The 16,416-nt window shown below is 45.1% G+C and overlaps 1 protein-coding gene across 2 annotated transcripts in view; it reads right to left on the reverse strand.

Annotated features, from left to right (window-relative positions):
- Positions 1-16,416, reverse strand: part of QSER1 (glutamine and serine rich 1) — an 82,703-nt gene that overhangs the window by 37,790 nt on the left and 28,497 nt on the right. For both annotated transcript variants that reach the window (XM_077818456.1, XM_077818457.1), the window contains exons 2-3: positions 14,654-14,766; positions 13,652-13,813 (exon numbers count right to left, since the gene is read on the reverse strand). In XM_077818456.1, coding sequence (XP_077674582.1) covers positions 13,652-13,813; positions 14,654-14,766 — 275 coding nt within the window. The remainder of the gene's footprint in view (positions 1-13,651; positions 13,814-14,653; positions 14,767-16,416) is intronic.

Consider the following 16,416-nt stretch of genomic DNA (forward strand, 5'->3'; position numbering starts at 1 on the left):
CCCTATTTTAGAGATGGTGAACAGAAGCATTGAATAGTTAAGTGATTTGCCCAAAGTCTTACAGGAATCTATGAAAAAGCTAGAGAACCTTGGTTCTATTCCTCACTTCCAATCCATATCCACAAGACTATCCTTCCATTAACTAATAATGAAAGTCCTCAAATAGATTTATATAATCTTACATTTAAAAATACAGGCAATTGGTCAATTAATCCCTGGAGCCCTACCCTGCTCCTATTGAAAGTTAAATGCAGTGCTCCTACTGACTTTCATGGGAACCAGACTGGGCATAGGGCAGTGATTCATATAGTTCAACTTTCAGTTCAGTGGCTAAGGGAAAAAACCAGCCTTTTAGCTTTGAACTACTATTTGAGAATAAGTAAAATCCTCACTAAGAAGGATTTCAGTTTTGACACAATAATTACCTCAGCAAATAAATTCCATTTAAAATAATTTAAAATATTTCAGTTGTTTCAAGTTTTTTAGTTGCAGCAGGGCACCATTACAGCTTAATCTCAAAACTGTTTAGACAGCATCAGCTGAGGCAGCTCAGGAGGGCATTTGGATGGCCTTTCAGTTCAACAGAAATTAAACCCTTATAATAAAAACAGAAGCATTTTAGCATCAGTTTAAAATTTGCAAGCTGTACAAATAAATATGCTATATACTATTTGTACATATATCTATATGGATGCAGTAAATAGAAATGTTAAGTAGCATTTAAACACCAATCAGATTCTCCCAAATGGAAATACTTATTGCCACAGAGACAGAAGGACTACTGTCTAAAAAAAACATGGTTACCTACCTTCTTTGGGATGTGTTGCTCATGTCCATTCCAAGTACATGTGCCGCGTGCACAGTCATCAGAAGGTTTATCCCCTAGCGGTACCCGTTGGGTCGGCTGTGGAGCCCCCTGGAGTCAAGCCTTCCTGGCGGTGTATATAGGTCTCTGCCGACCCACTGCCTTTCAGTTCCTTCTTGCTGGATACTCCGACAGAGGGGAGGCAGGTGGGTCTTGGAATGGACAATAGCAGCACATCTCGAAAAACAATAGTTACGAGAAGGTAAGTAACCGTTTTTCTTCTTCGAGTGCTTGCTCATGTCGATTCCAAGTAGGTGACTCCCAAGCATTTCCTAGGAGGAAGGGTCAGAGTTCATGGAATTGCTGATTGATGCACTGCTCTGCTGAATGCTGCATCGTCCCTGGCATGCTAGGTAATGGCATAATAAGAGGTGAAAATGTGGATCGACGACCATGTCGCTGCCCTGCAGATCTCCTGGATCAGGACCTGGGCCAGGAATGCCGCCAAAGAGGCCTGAGCTCTTGTAGAATGTGCCAGTAGTGCTGGGGCAGGTATCTTTGCCAAATCATAACATTCCCGGATACAAGACGAGATCCATGGCGAAATTCTTTGAGAAGACACTGGGAGGCCCTTCATCCTGTCAGCTACTGCAACGAACAACTGAATCAACTTATGAAACGGCTTTGGGTGCTCAATATAAAAGGCCAATGCTCACCGAATGTCCAAGGAGTGGAGTCTTTGCTCCCAACTGCTAGTATGTGGCTTAGGGTAAAAGACTGAGAGAAAAATGTCCTGACTGGCATGAAACTGAGAGACAACCTTTGGAAGAAAGGCTGGGTGAGGCCTAAGCTGCACCTTGTCCTTATAAAATATGGTGTAAGGAGGGTTGGAAGTTAAGGCTTTAAGCTCGGACACTCTCCTAGTTAATATTATTGTGACCAGGAATGCCACCTTCCATGACAGATAGAATAATGAACAAGTCAGTAGGGGCTTGAAGGGGAGCCCATTAGTCTTGAAAGAACCAGATTAAAGTCCCAAACCGGGACTGGCTGCCTAACTTGCAGGTATCATCTGTCAAGACCTTTAAGAAACCAACCGACCATCAGGTTGGAGAAGACTGATTGGCCAGCCACTCCTGGGTAGAATGCCGAAATGGCTGCTAGATCAACCCTTATTGATGATACTGACGGGCCCTGCTTCTTTAAGTGCAACAGATAGTCTAAGATGAGAGGTATCGGTGTCTGCAATGGAAGGCCCTGCAAAACACCAGATCAAGAATCTCTTCCACTTGGCCAAGTAGGGTTTCCTAATGTCTGGTGGAGGGTTTCCTACTGCCAAGGAGAACCTCCCTAATGGGATCAGAGCAGATTAGTTCTACTTGGTTTAACCAGGAAGTGTCCAAGCTGTAAAGTGGAGAGACTCGAGGCTGGAATTCTGGAGACGGTCGTGGTCTTGAGTGATCAGGTCTGGAAGCAAGGGCAATGAGATTGGGGTATCCACCGATAGCTCCAGAAGCATGGTATACCAGTGCTGGTGAGGCTAGGCTGGTGCTATCAGTATATGACCCTCTTCCTCCCTAGGTCTTCAGCAGAATCTTGTGGACGAGCGGGAAAGGCAGGAATGTGTACTGCAGGTGGTCTGTCTAAGCGAGGAGGAACACGTCCATGAGCTCAGGTTGTGATTCTGGAAGGAACAGAACTGCAGGCACCGACTATTGCTTTTTGTAGTGAACAGGTCGATCTGGGGAACTCACCACCTTTCGAAAATGCTATTCACCATGTCTGGGTGAATGGACCACTTGTGGTTGTGGAAGGCTCTTCTGAGATAGTCCGCCAGCTCATTCTGAGAACCCAGAAGATAGGATGTTTCCAGGTGAATTGAGTAGGCTATGCAGAAGTCCCACAGTGTGAGGGCTTCCTAACATAGGGGAGAGGAGCGAGCTCCGCCCTGCTTGTTTATATAAAACATTGTGGTTGTGTTATCCATCATCACCGCCACACATTTCCCTCGCAAGTGGGGCTGGAAGGTCTGGCATGCCAGGCGGACTGCTCTCAACTCCTTGACATTGACGAGAAGTGAGAGAGCTTGACTTGTGACCAAAGTCCCTGGGTCCTGAGCTCTCCCAGATGAGCTCCCCACCCCAACGCTGACACAGCTGTGACCAGAGACAGAAAGGGCTGTGGTTTGGCAAAGGAGACCCCTGCGCATACCGCCTGTGGGTTAAGCCACCACTGGAGAGACCAAAGAACTGGCAGTGGGAGTGTCGACCACCTTGTCCAGGCTGTTGCGCCCTGGCCGATAAGTTGATGCCAGCCAGGCCTGGAGAGGTCTGAGCCTCAGCCTTGCTTACTGTACCACGTATGTACAAGCTGCCGTATGTCCAAGGAGCTTTAAGCAATTCCTCGCTGTGGTGGTGGGGTATTGCTTGAAGCCTTCTATGACGTCTTGCACTGTCTGAAAACGAATCTCTGGCAGGAAGCCTCCGGCCTGACCCAAATCCAACACTGCCCCAATGAACTCTATTCTATGAGTAGGGGATAGAGTTGATTTGTGTACGTTCAGGAGGAGACCCAGCTTGTCGACGTGTTGCTCCACTTGCGCCCTGGAACAGCCCCTGACCAGCCAGTCATCAAGGTACAGGAAGACCTGCACCTGCCTTCTTCTCAGGAAGGCAGCTATGACTGCCGTGCACTTGGTAAAAACTCGAGAGGCTGCTGACAGGCCAAAGGGGAGGACTGTAAACTGGTAATGGTTATGGTTCACTACAAACCTGAGAAAGCATCTGTGGGCTGGAACTATTGATACATGGAAGTACGAGTCCTTTAGGTCGAGGATGGCGTATCAGTCTCTTGGATCCAGGGACAGGATGATGGCAGTCAAAGAGACCAGGCAGAACCTCAACTTCTTCATGAACCTGTTGAGGCCTTGCAGGTCAATGATGGGTCTGAGACCCCCTTTGGCTTTGGGGATTAGGAAATTTTGGGAGTAAAATCCCTTGCCCTTTAGCTCCTCAGGAACCTCCTCCACTGCTCCCGTGGTGAGGAGCGTCTGAACCTCCTGCATGAGGAGTTGCTTGTGAGAAGAGTCCCTGAAGAGGGACGGGCAAGGGACATGGAAGGGAGGGGAGGAGCAGAATTGGAGAAAATATCCCACTTCTATGGTGCAAAGGACCCAGCGATTTCAGGTTATCTGGGTCCAAGCATGACAGAAGTGGGACAGACGATTCAGAGAACAGGGTGAAGGATCCAGTGAGTGGACTGGTGCATCGCCCCGAGGTGCGCCATCAAAAGGCTTGCTTAGAGCCTGATGACTGCCTCGCTGAGCCTTGGCCGCGCAGTAGATGGGGAGGCTTACGCCTACCATTCCTGCCCCACTTCCTGGAAAAGTCCTGCCTAGGCTGGGGAAGTGGTTGGGGCTTAAAGTGTTTCCGCTGGGTGGCAGGGGTATGCAGACCCAGCAATTTCAACGTTTCCCGTGAATCCTTTAGGCTATGGAGCTTGGAATCTGTCTGCTCAGAAAACAGCCCCATACTGTCAAAGGGCAAGTCTTGAATTGTTTGTTGGACCTCTGTGGGAAGGCCCGACACCTAGAGCCATAAGCTCCTCCTCATAGCTATGGTGGAGGACATGGTTCGTGTGGCAGAGTCTGCTGCATCCAGTGAGGCCTGTAAAGAGGTCTGCGCCAGGGACCCTGAGTGAGGACACCACAGAAGGGCCAAGCAGGACAGTGCCAGAGAACAGTGCCATGGGGAAGGCGAGCGGTGCCTCATCATTGCAGGCTTGCCACTAGACGGCACAGCGCCTTGCGGTGCTGGAGGTCTATCTTGCCTGCCAGGGGACTGCGGTGCTGTCATGTCAATTAAGTCCCTGGCAGCCTCAAATGTGTCCAGGGTGGAAGGGAGCTCCTTCTTCTCCACCTGGCACTCTCTAGCAGGAGAATCTAACGGCACCAGACCCAACGGATCCCTTTGTGGGCCCGAAGTCAACGGTGCCGGTTCCTCCACGACCAGCGCCGGGTGCCCCTGCGCTGGACACACATCGCTAGCAGACCTGGCTGCTCTCACTGTGAGCGAGCACCCTCTATCCATCTTCTTGGGCCATTTATGCGGCACCAGTGAGTGTGAGGTGCTGTGTTGCCACCGTGGGCTTTGGCACTGGGGAGTGACAGTCCCAACGCTCTCTATACTTAGAGAAACTGCACCAAGGAAGGACTCTAACGGAGCCTGGAGCACTCTGCACGAAAGTGCTCAGTGCCAGGTCCAGCTAGCCTGGAGCTGGCTGGGGATAGAGGGCTGCCTCCATAAGGAGTTGTTTGAGCCTGAAGTCCCTTTCTTTCTTTGTTCTCAGGTGGAACCCTTTGCAGATCTTGCAGTGTTCTGTTTCATGTGCCTCCCCCAGACACTTTAGGCAGGGATCGTGGCGGTCACCCGTTGGCATGGGCTTGTGGCAAGTTGGGCACAGCAAGTTCGGCATGCCCCAAACCCCAAGAGGTGAGGGAATTTGGTTGAGGGGGAACCCCCCACTTCTATCTAACTAATTAACTACTAAAGACAAGCACTAACTAAAACTATTTACAGGATATTCAAAAGCCTGATCACTAGGGGAAACACTCGCTGAGGCAAGAGAGACACGCAGCTCCAACGACCATCACTGACGATAAGAAGGAACTGAGGAAGTGTCGGGTCGGTAGGGACCTATATACACCGCCATGAAGGCGTGACTCCAGGGGGCTCCACAGCCAACCTGACGGGTACCGCTGGGGAAAAGCCTTCTGATGACTGTGCACGCAGTACGCACACATCTACCTGGAATCGACATGAGCAAGCACTCGAAGAAGCTGAATTACTAGAATATGCCAACTTTTTTTCATCTGTCAGACAGGGCGGTAACTATGAGTTCTTCCTGTCTGAAGTAGTATAAATAAATATTATTTTGATGCATAAACACTAGCATTTAAAACAACATTAAATGCAGCTGGACTTTTTTTTTTTTTTAAAACTGGTCCTCACCTTCTATAAAATGAGGATAAGGGCACAATAATAGCCAATAACAATAATTTAAGAAAGGAACTCATTTATTTCTGTTTCAATTGTAGATGTATAAAGGTCCCTAATGGATCTGTCTTTATTTCTTCCTTTTGACAGATTCAAGCCATTCCTACAGCTCTTACATCATTGGAGACATGCCAAGCCAGCCACACCAGCACCAACTCAGCAAAGCTGCTGTTTCTTAAAAGCAGAAGGCAGTAGCAGCAACCTTATTAGTTCAGGTTGCCTTTGCTGATGTGGCTGGCTCTATACCCTACTCATGATATGTGAACTTGCCTGAATAGCTATTCAGTTTTGACCTGTGAAAGCAAGAAAAAGGTCAGACTGGCTTCAGACAAAGCTGTCACATGCTCAGCACTTTTGAAAATCAAACCACTTAGTTGCCTAAACATGGATTTAGGACTCAAATTTAGGAGATACTCTTAAAAAAAAAACAAACCCACAACTTAGTGTATTGTGAAAGTGGAGGCTACTTACTGTAACTGGAGGTTCTTCGAGATGTGTGGCCCCTATGCATATTCCATACTTGGATACGCATACATGCCATGCTCCTGAGTCTGGAAATTCTTCAAAGCAGCGTCCGTTTGCCTGCACAAGCTCAGTCGCGTTCCTCATGGACCCGACCAAGGGTACAAGAAGCAGTTCGAGTCAATCCTTCTCCAGTTCCTCTTCTTACCACAAATTCAACCGGATCCGAAGCAGAGAAGATGGAGGGCGAGTCGGGGAATGCGTGTAAGGTTCACACATCTTGAAGAACCTCCAGTTACAGCAAGTGACCTCCACTTCCTCTTTAAGTGATGCTCCCTATGTGAATTCCACATGTGGACGATGGGCAAGCAGGGAGACCAGACTGGAGGCAGGTGAGGAAGCTGGTAGCAAAGATGCTTACACTACTGCCAATACCCGTGCTGCATCCGCAGCCAAGGCATAAACTAGGGCACAATGCATCGCTAACGCATGAACTGAATTCCAGGGGGCCACTCCACAGATGTGCTGCAGCAGAGCATCTGATAGACGCTGTGGAAGAAGCCTGGCCTTGTGTGGAGTGAGCTGTGATATCCTCAGGGGGAGGAATGTTTGCTAACTTGTAGCACTTTAAGATGCATCCAGAGACCCACTTAGAAATCCTCTGGGGGGATATGGCCTGCCTATGCGACCTCTCTGCTATAGCAATAAAGATCCTCGGAGATTTCCTATTGGGTTTGGTTCTTTGCAGGTAGAATGCCAGGGCATGGCAGACATCAAGGGAGCAAAGTCTCTTGTCTTCAGGGGAAAGCATGGGATTTTAGGAAAAATACAGGCAAGTATCATTTGATTGATATGGAACTCAAACAATCTTGGGGAGAAACTTGGGGTATAGTCGAAGAGAAACCTTTTCTTTGAGAAGCACTGTATAAGGAGGGTCTGCCATGATGGCTCCGAACTCACTGACCCTCCTAGCTGAGGTGATAGCTTCTAAGAATGCCAACTTCATGGACAAGTGGGCCATGGTACAAGTCACCATAGTGAACTTGGACAGGTCCTATTGAGGGGTAGGTTTAAGCACTGGTTGGAAGGTCCTGATCAGGTCTTTCATGAATCATACTGTAGCTGGGTGAGTAAAGGTGGAGCATCCTCCCACCAGAGAAGTAAGGTACTAATTGCTGCAAGGTGTACTCGTAGTGAACTAATAGAGAAAACTGAAGTCTTCAAGAATAGGAAATAGTCTAAGAACAACTGGAATGCTTACAGTTTCTGGGTAATGTTGGCACAGCTGTGCCCAGGATGAAAAGCATCTCAATTTGGCCTGATAACAGATTCTAGTAGACTCTTTTCTATTCTGATTAAGGATCACCTGAACAGGGACTGTACATGAGTGTTCTATTTCCAACTCCCTCCAAAAACCAGGCCGTGGTGGAATGAGCCTGGATTGGGATATTTGGTCTTTCCCCAATATAGGGTTAGGAGATCATGGGTCACTTGCAGCTTTAAACTAGTGTAAATGGTGGATTCTCTGTAACTTGAAGTCTTTAAATCATGAATTTGAGGACTTCAGTAACTTGGCCAGAGGTTATGGATCTATTACAGGAGTGGGTGGGTGAGGTTTTGTGGCCTGCAATGTGCAGGAGGTCAGACTAGATGATCATGATGGTCCCTTCTGTCCTTAAAGTCTATGGGTCTAAAGGCCGAATCCTGATAAGTTGATGGGAAGACACTCTTAGAAGTTCCGTAAACCAGAACTGTCTGGGCCAGTGGGGTGCTAAGAGAATGATGGTGGCTCTGTGGTGACGTATCTTCCCTATGACCTGTGGAAGCAGGGGAATGGGAGGAAAGGAGTTTATGAGGCCATTTGTCCAAGACGTAAGCAGAGCATGATTTTGGGAGACGCAACCCATGTCTCCTCTGGAGCAATATAGGGGTAGCTTTCTGTTGTTTGGCATGCAAAGGTCCTGGATAGTATTTTGGACCTCCCTAGGAAACCCTGACAATTGTAGCCAGGAATCCCCTCCTTACGACTAAACCAGTGGCCAAACTTCTGGAAGCCATATCCACCGTATCCACTGCAGCTGGAGGTCTATCTTTGCCACTAACTTCCCTTCATCTAAAGGATGCTGGAATTGGGCCCTAACCTCTGTGGAAATCTTGTCTGCGAAGTCCACAAGCCTGGAACAGAAGTTAAAATCTTGTTTCACAAACAATGCTTAGTAGTTAGTGACATGAAATTGCAAGCCTGCAGAGGAGAAGACTTTCCTCCCCAAGAGGTCCAGTCTCTTACACCCTTTATCTGCTGAGATAGCCCTTTGATAGTGGGACCTAGCCCTTTCAGCAACTGCCTGTACTACCAGCAAGTTGGGGGCAGGATGGTAGAATAAGAATTTAGCAGGAACAAAAACCCGCCTCTTGGCCCTTTTCGATGTAGGGACACAGGATGCTAAAGTGTGCCATACTCCTCTAGCCAGTTCTAGCACGGCCTCACTGATGGATAGAGGCAACTTTCTCGGTCCCTGAGGCTGCAAGATGTCCAGGAATTGGTGTTGAGGGTCCTGGATCTCCTCTAACAGGATCTGTAGATCACTGGTCACTCTTTGCAACAGCTCCTGGATGTGATGTCCCAGGTCTTGAACCCAGACCTGGGTGTCCCCAGATTGCTGCTTCACCCTGGCCTCCATCCAGTGCCTGCTGAAACTTAGTAGGCTGAGAAGCTAGTAGGACTATAGCCTCAGCCAAGGCACCACCCATGGGAGCCCTGACTGGAGATTTCTCTGGTTCCACTGATCGGTCCAATCACACTCTTTAAGTCAGTACCAGGAATTGAAACTGAGGGTCAGAGTTGAGGTCTAATACAAAATGCCAGAGCTAAGGATCAAACCAGAATCGGGGTCAGAGTCCAGGGTTGGAGCCAGGACTGTACCCAAACCTGTTCCTGATTCCTGCTCTGTTCCTGGCTCCTGCCTCACCCCTGCCTTCGCCCCTGTTCCCACCATGCTGCTGCTCCGTGCTTGATCCTTGCCTCTCCTCCAGTTCTTGCCCCTAGACCTCACCTCCAATCATAAGTTACCAGTTCTGGCTCCAACCCCAGCCTCAGACTTCTGACCCCAATTCTGGCTTTATCCTTGGCTCTCGCATTTTGTATCAGACCTCGGCTCTGACCCTCAGTTTCAATTCCTGGTTCTGACTCTGGCTTGACTCCTGGCTCTGGTAATTGGCAAATGATTCTAGTGCTGACCCTTGGCTTCATTTCCCAACCTGGGCATCTGCTCTGCCCTCTAGAGCTGACTCCTAGACCAGACTGCCTACATCCTGGTCTATAAGAGTGGTCCCGGCAATGATCATCCAACAGAGAAGGTGAAGAAGGAGTGATCACTTTGTCTGGGGATGATGAAGAGACACCCGTCAGACCCGTCGGTACCTGTGGATCTGGTTACACCTCTTCCTGCTTGTACACCAACAGAACTGGCTGGTGAGAGGGAAAGGAAAAGCACAATTCTTGAGAGGGGCCTGGATGCTTGCCACAAGGACCCCAATAAAGCCAGAAATCAGAATCAATGGATTGCGGGGGACCCCAAAGAAATTGGTACCAGCGGTCCCTGGAAGGGGACGGGGTCATAACCGGGGAATGGTGAGCGTAACCACTCAACTGTCTATCAGGGTTCAACTGCCTCTGCGGAGATACCAGTGCGGCCATATCCGCAGATTCATCCAAGTCCAAGAACTGCTCCATCAGTAGCAACGGCACTGTTGGTACCAGGGCACTCCTGCCGTATGGCTGGAGGTGAGACGGCTCCTGGGACAGTAATGCAGGCTCCTCCTCCAGAGGACCAGGATGGAAAGAAGTCAAGACTGGAAAAGGGAGGAATATAATCTCTGGTGTTACATAAATCTCAATACATCCTAGTATCCAAGAGGTTCCCACAGTTAAGTCTGATGGATCTGGTGAATCTACCGTGACCGGATGGTCTTTAGGTGGATGAAGCAGTACCAACAATGGGTCCAGACCAGCACTCATAGACAGAACTAGCGAGAGTCTATCCTTATGTTTTGGTACCAAGGTGACGGACAAAACTGGTGGATCTTTCTTTTTATGCACCTTGGGGGGGTTGCATCAGAGCTTGTTCCTTAGGTTCCAATCACAATGGACCGGCTCAGGGAGGAAGTGTGTTTCTTATGGACAGTCCTCAATGGGGATCTGTTCTTGCACCCATGAGAGTGCCCTCAACACTCATGTGGAGACCTGGAAGAAGAGTCCTTGGGATTAGATATTGATGGCTCAGCTCAAAGGCACATGCTTGCAGGGGCTCTGCCAGGCAGTTAAGGCTCATGTACAGGGCAGTCTCCCTGTCCCAGATTGGAAAGGGGCCTCATAGCCTTCTCCATCAGATGATTCAGTAGGCAAAACTCCCAGGCTTCTTGAGTTCTGGGTGGGAAGTAGTGACCATGGAACAGTAACAAGTAACTAGCAAGGCACTGACCCGGACTGCCTCTTATACCCTCACTCAGGAGCACAAGGAGAGCTACTGAGCATGGGCAGGCCAACAGACACTGCTCTGAAGAATTTCCTGACTCAGGCACATGGCATGCACTCATACACATATGTGGAATACACATAGGAACCATCACTTGAAGAAGCAGTCAAGGTTATCCATGAATTTTAAGTAGAAACATTATGGAAAATAATTGGTATGGGGAGAGAGGGTTGAGAATACATGACTTGCCAGGGTGTGTGGATGGTCTAGTTGAGGAAGTCTGATTAAACCTAATTGATTTACATTTTTTGTTAATGTGAGTAGGTCCAAATAGATACTGGAAGTTTAAATTTAATTCACTAGAGAAAATGACATCCTTGCATTCCCACTAAACCATTTTCAAATGTTCATAAATTTTTGCAAAGCCAAGTACTTTCACATTTATTCTGTTCATAATCCCTAATGAGGATTTCCATGTACAACTAAAAATGTTGGAGAGGATTTTTTTAAACTAAGGGCTGGGGAAAAGCCGAAAGCTGCGGAGGAGCATACAGTTCAGGCAGAGACATCCCTAAGGGATGAATCTATTAAAGGAGGAACTTATACCGTAGAGAAGAGGATAGGAAAGAAGTTGGTTAAGTACAAGAAGGAGCTAGTGAGGAACAGTGAAACCATATTTTTTAAGGTGACAAATCTGAGGAACTGTCCCAGATTAAGGTGTCAGTAGGCGAGGTTTTGGAACAAAGTGATAAATTAAACAACAGTAAGTCACCAGGACCAGATGGTATTCACCCAAGAGTTCTGAAGGAACTCAAATATGAAATTGCAGAACTACTAACTGTGGTATGTAACCTATTGCTTAAATCAGCCTCTTTACCAGATGACTGGAGAGTAGCTAATGTAATGCCATTTTTTTAAAAAGGTTCCGGAGGTGATCCTAGCAATTACAAGCCAGTAAGCCTAACTTCATTACCAGGAAAACTGGTTGAAACTATAGTAGAGAACACAATTATCAGACACACAGGTGGACACAGTATGGTGGGGAAGCATCTACATGGCTTTTGTAAAGGGAAATCATGCCTCACCAACCTATTAGAATTGTTTGAGGGGGTCAACAAGCACATGGTCAAGGGTGATTCAGTGGATATAGTTGGACAAGGTCCCTCACCAAAGATTCTTTGGCCAAATAAGCAGTCATGGGATAAGAGGGAAGATCCTCTCATGGATCAGCAGCTGTTAAAATATAGGAAACAAGGGATAGGAATAAATGGTCAGTTTTCACAGTGGAGAGAGATAAATAGTGGGTCCCCCAAGGATCTGTACTAGACCACTGCTGATCAACATATTCATAAATGATCTGGAAAAAGGGGTAAACGGTGAGGAGGCAAAGTTTGCAGAGGATACAAAAACAATGAGGAGTCCAGTGGCACCTTAAATCTGTTAGTCTGTAAGGTGCCACCGGACTCCTCATTGTTTTTATGGATACAGACTAACATGGTTACCCCTCTGATAGAGGATACAAAATTACACAAGATAGTTAAAGTCCAAATCTGGCTGCAAAGAGTTACAAGGGGAATTCACTAAAGGCGGTGACTGGCAACAAAATGGCAGATGAAATTCAGGGTTGAAAAGTGCAAAGTAATGCACCCTGGAAAACATAATCCCAATTATGTCTAATGATGGGGTCAAAATTAGTTGTTACCACTCAAGAAAGAGACGTGGGGGTCATCATGGAGAATTCTCTGAAAACAACCGCTCAGTGTTCAGCGGCAGTCAAATGAGCTAACAAAATGTCAGCAACCATTAGGAAAGGGATAGATAATAAGACAGAAAATATCATCTTTGTGTCACTATATAAATTCATGGTATGCCAATGTCTTTAATACTACATGAAATTTTGGGGCACCCCATCTCAAAAGAGATATATTAGAACTGGAAAAGGTACAGAGAAAAGCAACACAAATGAGTAGGGGTATGGAACAGCTTCCATATGAGAAGAAATTAAAAAGACTGGGACTGTTCAGCTTTGAAAAGAGACAACTAAAAGGGGATATGGAGAAAGTAAATAAGGAACTGGGAACTTTTATTTGTCCCTTCACATAACACAACACAAGAACTAGTGGGTCACCCACTGAAATTAATAGTCAGCAAGTATCAAACAAACTAAAAGAACAACTGCTTCACACAACGCACAGTCAACCTGTGGAACTTGTTGCCAGGGGATGTTGTGAAGGCCAATAGTATAAACTGGGTTTAAAAAAGAATTAGATAAATTCATGGAGAATAGGGCCATCAATGGCTATTAGCCAGGATGGTCACAGATGTAATCCCATGCTTTGGGTATCCCTCAATCTCCAACTACCAGAATCTGGGAATGGACAACAGAGAATGCATCACTCAAATCTGCCCTGTTCTGTTCATTTCTTCTGATGCATCTGGGGTTGGCCATGGGCAGATGATAGGATACTAGACTAGGTGGACCACTGATCTGACCGTATTCGTTTTGCCAATTTCAAAAATTTGAATGAGAAGCTTGGCTTGGGTTATAATAGTGCAAAACAAAATGGATGTGGAAGATGTGCAAATTTTTCATAATTGCTAAATTCAAAAGTGGCTGAGAAGCTTTCTTTTTTTTTTTTAAACTCTCAAGAAATATTCACTACTAGGCTAACACCAATATGAAAAAATTTGTTTCAAGAGGAAATGTTTTCACAAAATTAAGAATAACGAAAAGAGGAGTTTAAGAAAGAATTCTCATCTCAGTCTTATTTATTACATCACCAAAACTCAACTTTTAAATACATACACACATATATAAAAATTTACAAGCGTGCTAAAAATTAAGAAAATATCACCTGTCTGCCATGACGGAGCCCTGAATTGTGGTAAAAGGGTAGCTCCTGAAGAAGCAGCCTGAGCAGTGCGAGACTCAATTGCAGAGAGAAAGTTCATAACTGAAGTTTCTTTAGTGTTACTTCCAGCACTGTGCATACTGGTATCAAATATTCCAGAAAGACCTTGGAAAAAAACAAATATACAAATCCCAATGAACTCCTATTGCAAATTCAAGAGCAAGCCACAGTCAGAGATATCATTGCTACCCAAAGACTACAAACCCTTCCTGTTCGTAGGAAGCAAAGTTATTAGTTTTAAGTTTGATATGCATTTCCCACTCCCCCAGGTTTTGTCCCACTGTTCTTTTTGTGAAGTCTTCTTCTTTCATATGCAACACAAGTTGATATCTAGATTGCAGAACACAGGCTCACATTTTTATGAAGTGATGACCAGTTAGGTTACATCATTTACTTCTAAGGCATTCACTATTACCACATTTTAAAGCTATATTTTTAGTTAGCCTTTAATACTATACCATAAGGTTGCACAAATTAGTAAGAACAATTGTGTGTCCAGACTTGCATGGATTAGGCTTCTAAGTATCTGATTTGCACAAAAATTGTTGGCACAATTTCAGCAGCTGGCTTTGGAGACCAACAGAATATTTGACTCTTACGGGTAGAATAGGTTAACAGTTAGATACTTATTGACTGTCATTGAAAATTTGATGCTCAATATCTGAAAGAAAAAACTCAGAGGACTTTTTTGTTTTTAAAGCTCATAGAGCTAGTAAGCCAGACGATGAAGCACTGCACTTTCTAGTTACCTTCCCCATTGTACACTCATGACAAACTCATGGTTGAAGGCTCAGTAAATTGCTGAAATAGTAAATTCACTCTTGAAATACCCTTTGCCACACCTTGCATTACAGGCTCCCTACGACCATATAATTAATCAGCTTAAACATATAGTATTTAACAGAGCAGCTATTTAAATTGAGTGTTCATACAATAGACATTTACCAGTAGGATGGTGGGTGGTAGCATATCCTGGAAGCTGATGAGAAGCTGCATATGTCTGTCTGTGAAGAAGATCCGTTTCCGAGTGTGATGGATGTCCTCCTCCATAGCTTATGCTAAAGGAAGAAATTATATGTGGGAAACAAAACACACAACCAAAGAAACAAGTAGATGAAACTCTGACAAGAAGCCAAAAAGTTGTATAAAGGAAAAACACCAAGACTTGATATTTGTGGTTGAGCAAGGACTTGACAAAAAGTAATTAAAAATTAAAGGGTAAATAAAAATTGGTACTACATGAACCAGCTGGCCAGATGAAAACTTGGGTTCACAACAACAACAAAAATTCTATATTGCATAACTTCAGAAAAAAGTGATATTTGCTTAGTGATGGGAAAGAGTGAATATACACTTTTTGCAATTTACTGCTTCACTATCTGCATTAGTGGGCCACTATCTATATGTGAGTCATTACACCCTAATACATCAATTTCTTGTTCAATTTAAATTCATTTGTTTAAGCTGAATATTATTTTAACAAATATGTTAAAATGGCTAAACAATAGCAAGAATGAAAGAACATTTAAAAGGTTTTGTTCATTACTAGAATAAAACAGAAAAAGGCGAAACTGACAACAATAGTGAGTGGCAATATGGCCAAAAATACCCCATCCATTTGGACCTCCACTAGTAAATATAATTAAATAAAAATTGTAGATCATGTTTACATTTTATAGTAAGCCATTTGAATTATCAAGGAGTTTTATCAATTTTGTTGCTAGCAAAAGTGTGTAAGTGATACAAACAGTTAAAATACACTATGTCTAGATCTTTGCTAATGTCAATAATGCCAATGCATACAGTAAACTAAGAAAAGCAACATTAATATCAAGCTCCATTAGAAACACAGGACAAAAAAGCTAATGTTTGCCAATTAGAAAAGCAGATAATTGGTAGGGGGCAGAAATTACTTTCAAGCTTCTAGAGGCTCAGTTCTGCAGGAGCAACAGGAACACTGAGTCATCAATGGACTTCTGACTATGGTGCAATATGATCAGGTCCAAGAATTCAAAAGTCATGAGTCAGAACCAAAAAACCCATGAGATTATTTTCAAATATATCACTATTTTTAAGCTAATAAATTATAGCTTTTTCATTTGCCTTCTAGATTTTGAGCCTTTAGGGTACAACTGCCTGAACCTATGTGTGTCTGATTATTTCAAGCATTAAATTCAATCTTAAACTCATGCCCCCTCCCATCAAAAAAAAAAAAAAAAAAAAAAAAAAGCAGGCCTCCCTGGAGGCTGCTGAGAAGGGGACTCCACTAACCCTCTGCTATCCCCTGCGATGTGAAAGCAGTCACTCTGTATAAGGGAAAAACTGAGCGTTTGATGCCAGCAATCATGACATCATGGGAAACTTTCAAAAAGTCACCAAATATTGCAAGAATTGTCATCTCTAGTGAAAACAAAGGAACAAAGCTTGCAGAGCTGACAAGAGCAAACAGTGTAGATTTGGTGGACCAGCAAGAACACTGCGCCCACTACACAACATGAGGCACTGAGCACCTTTCTGTGCGGGACATTGCTTTATTAGAATCTCCAGGCACATTTCTGTCATAGCTGGCCCTTGTGATTGTGTCAGTCCTCAGTTTTTCTTCCAAATGCAGTGCTTAAGCACTCTCATGTAGCCACCATTCCAGGCTGCCAAAAAGAGTAACTACGGAGTCAGGGTGGGTGAAGTAATATCTTTTATTGGACCAGCTT

The sequence above is a fragment of the Eretmochelys imbricata genome, chromosome 6, assembly GCF_965152235.1.
Source record: "Eretmochelys imbricata isolate rEreImb1 chromosome 6, rEreImb1.hap1, whole genome shotgun sequence".
NCBI classification, from domain to species: domain Eukaryota; kingdom Metazoa; phylum Chordata; order Testudines; family Cheloniidae; genus Eretmochelys; species Eretmochelys imbricata.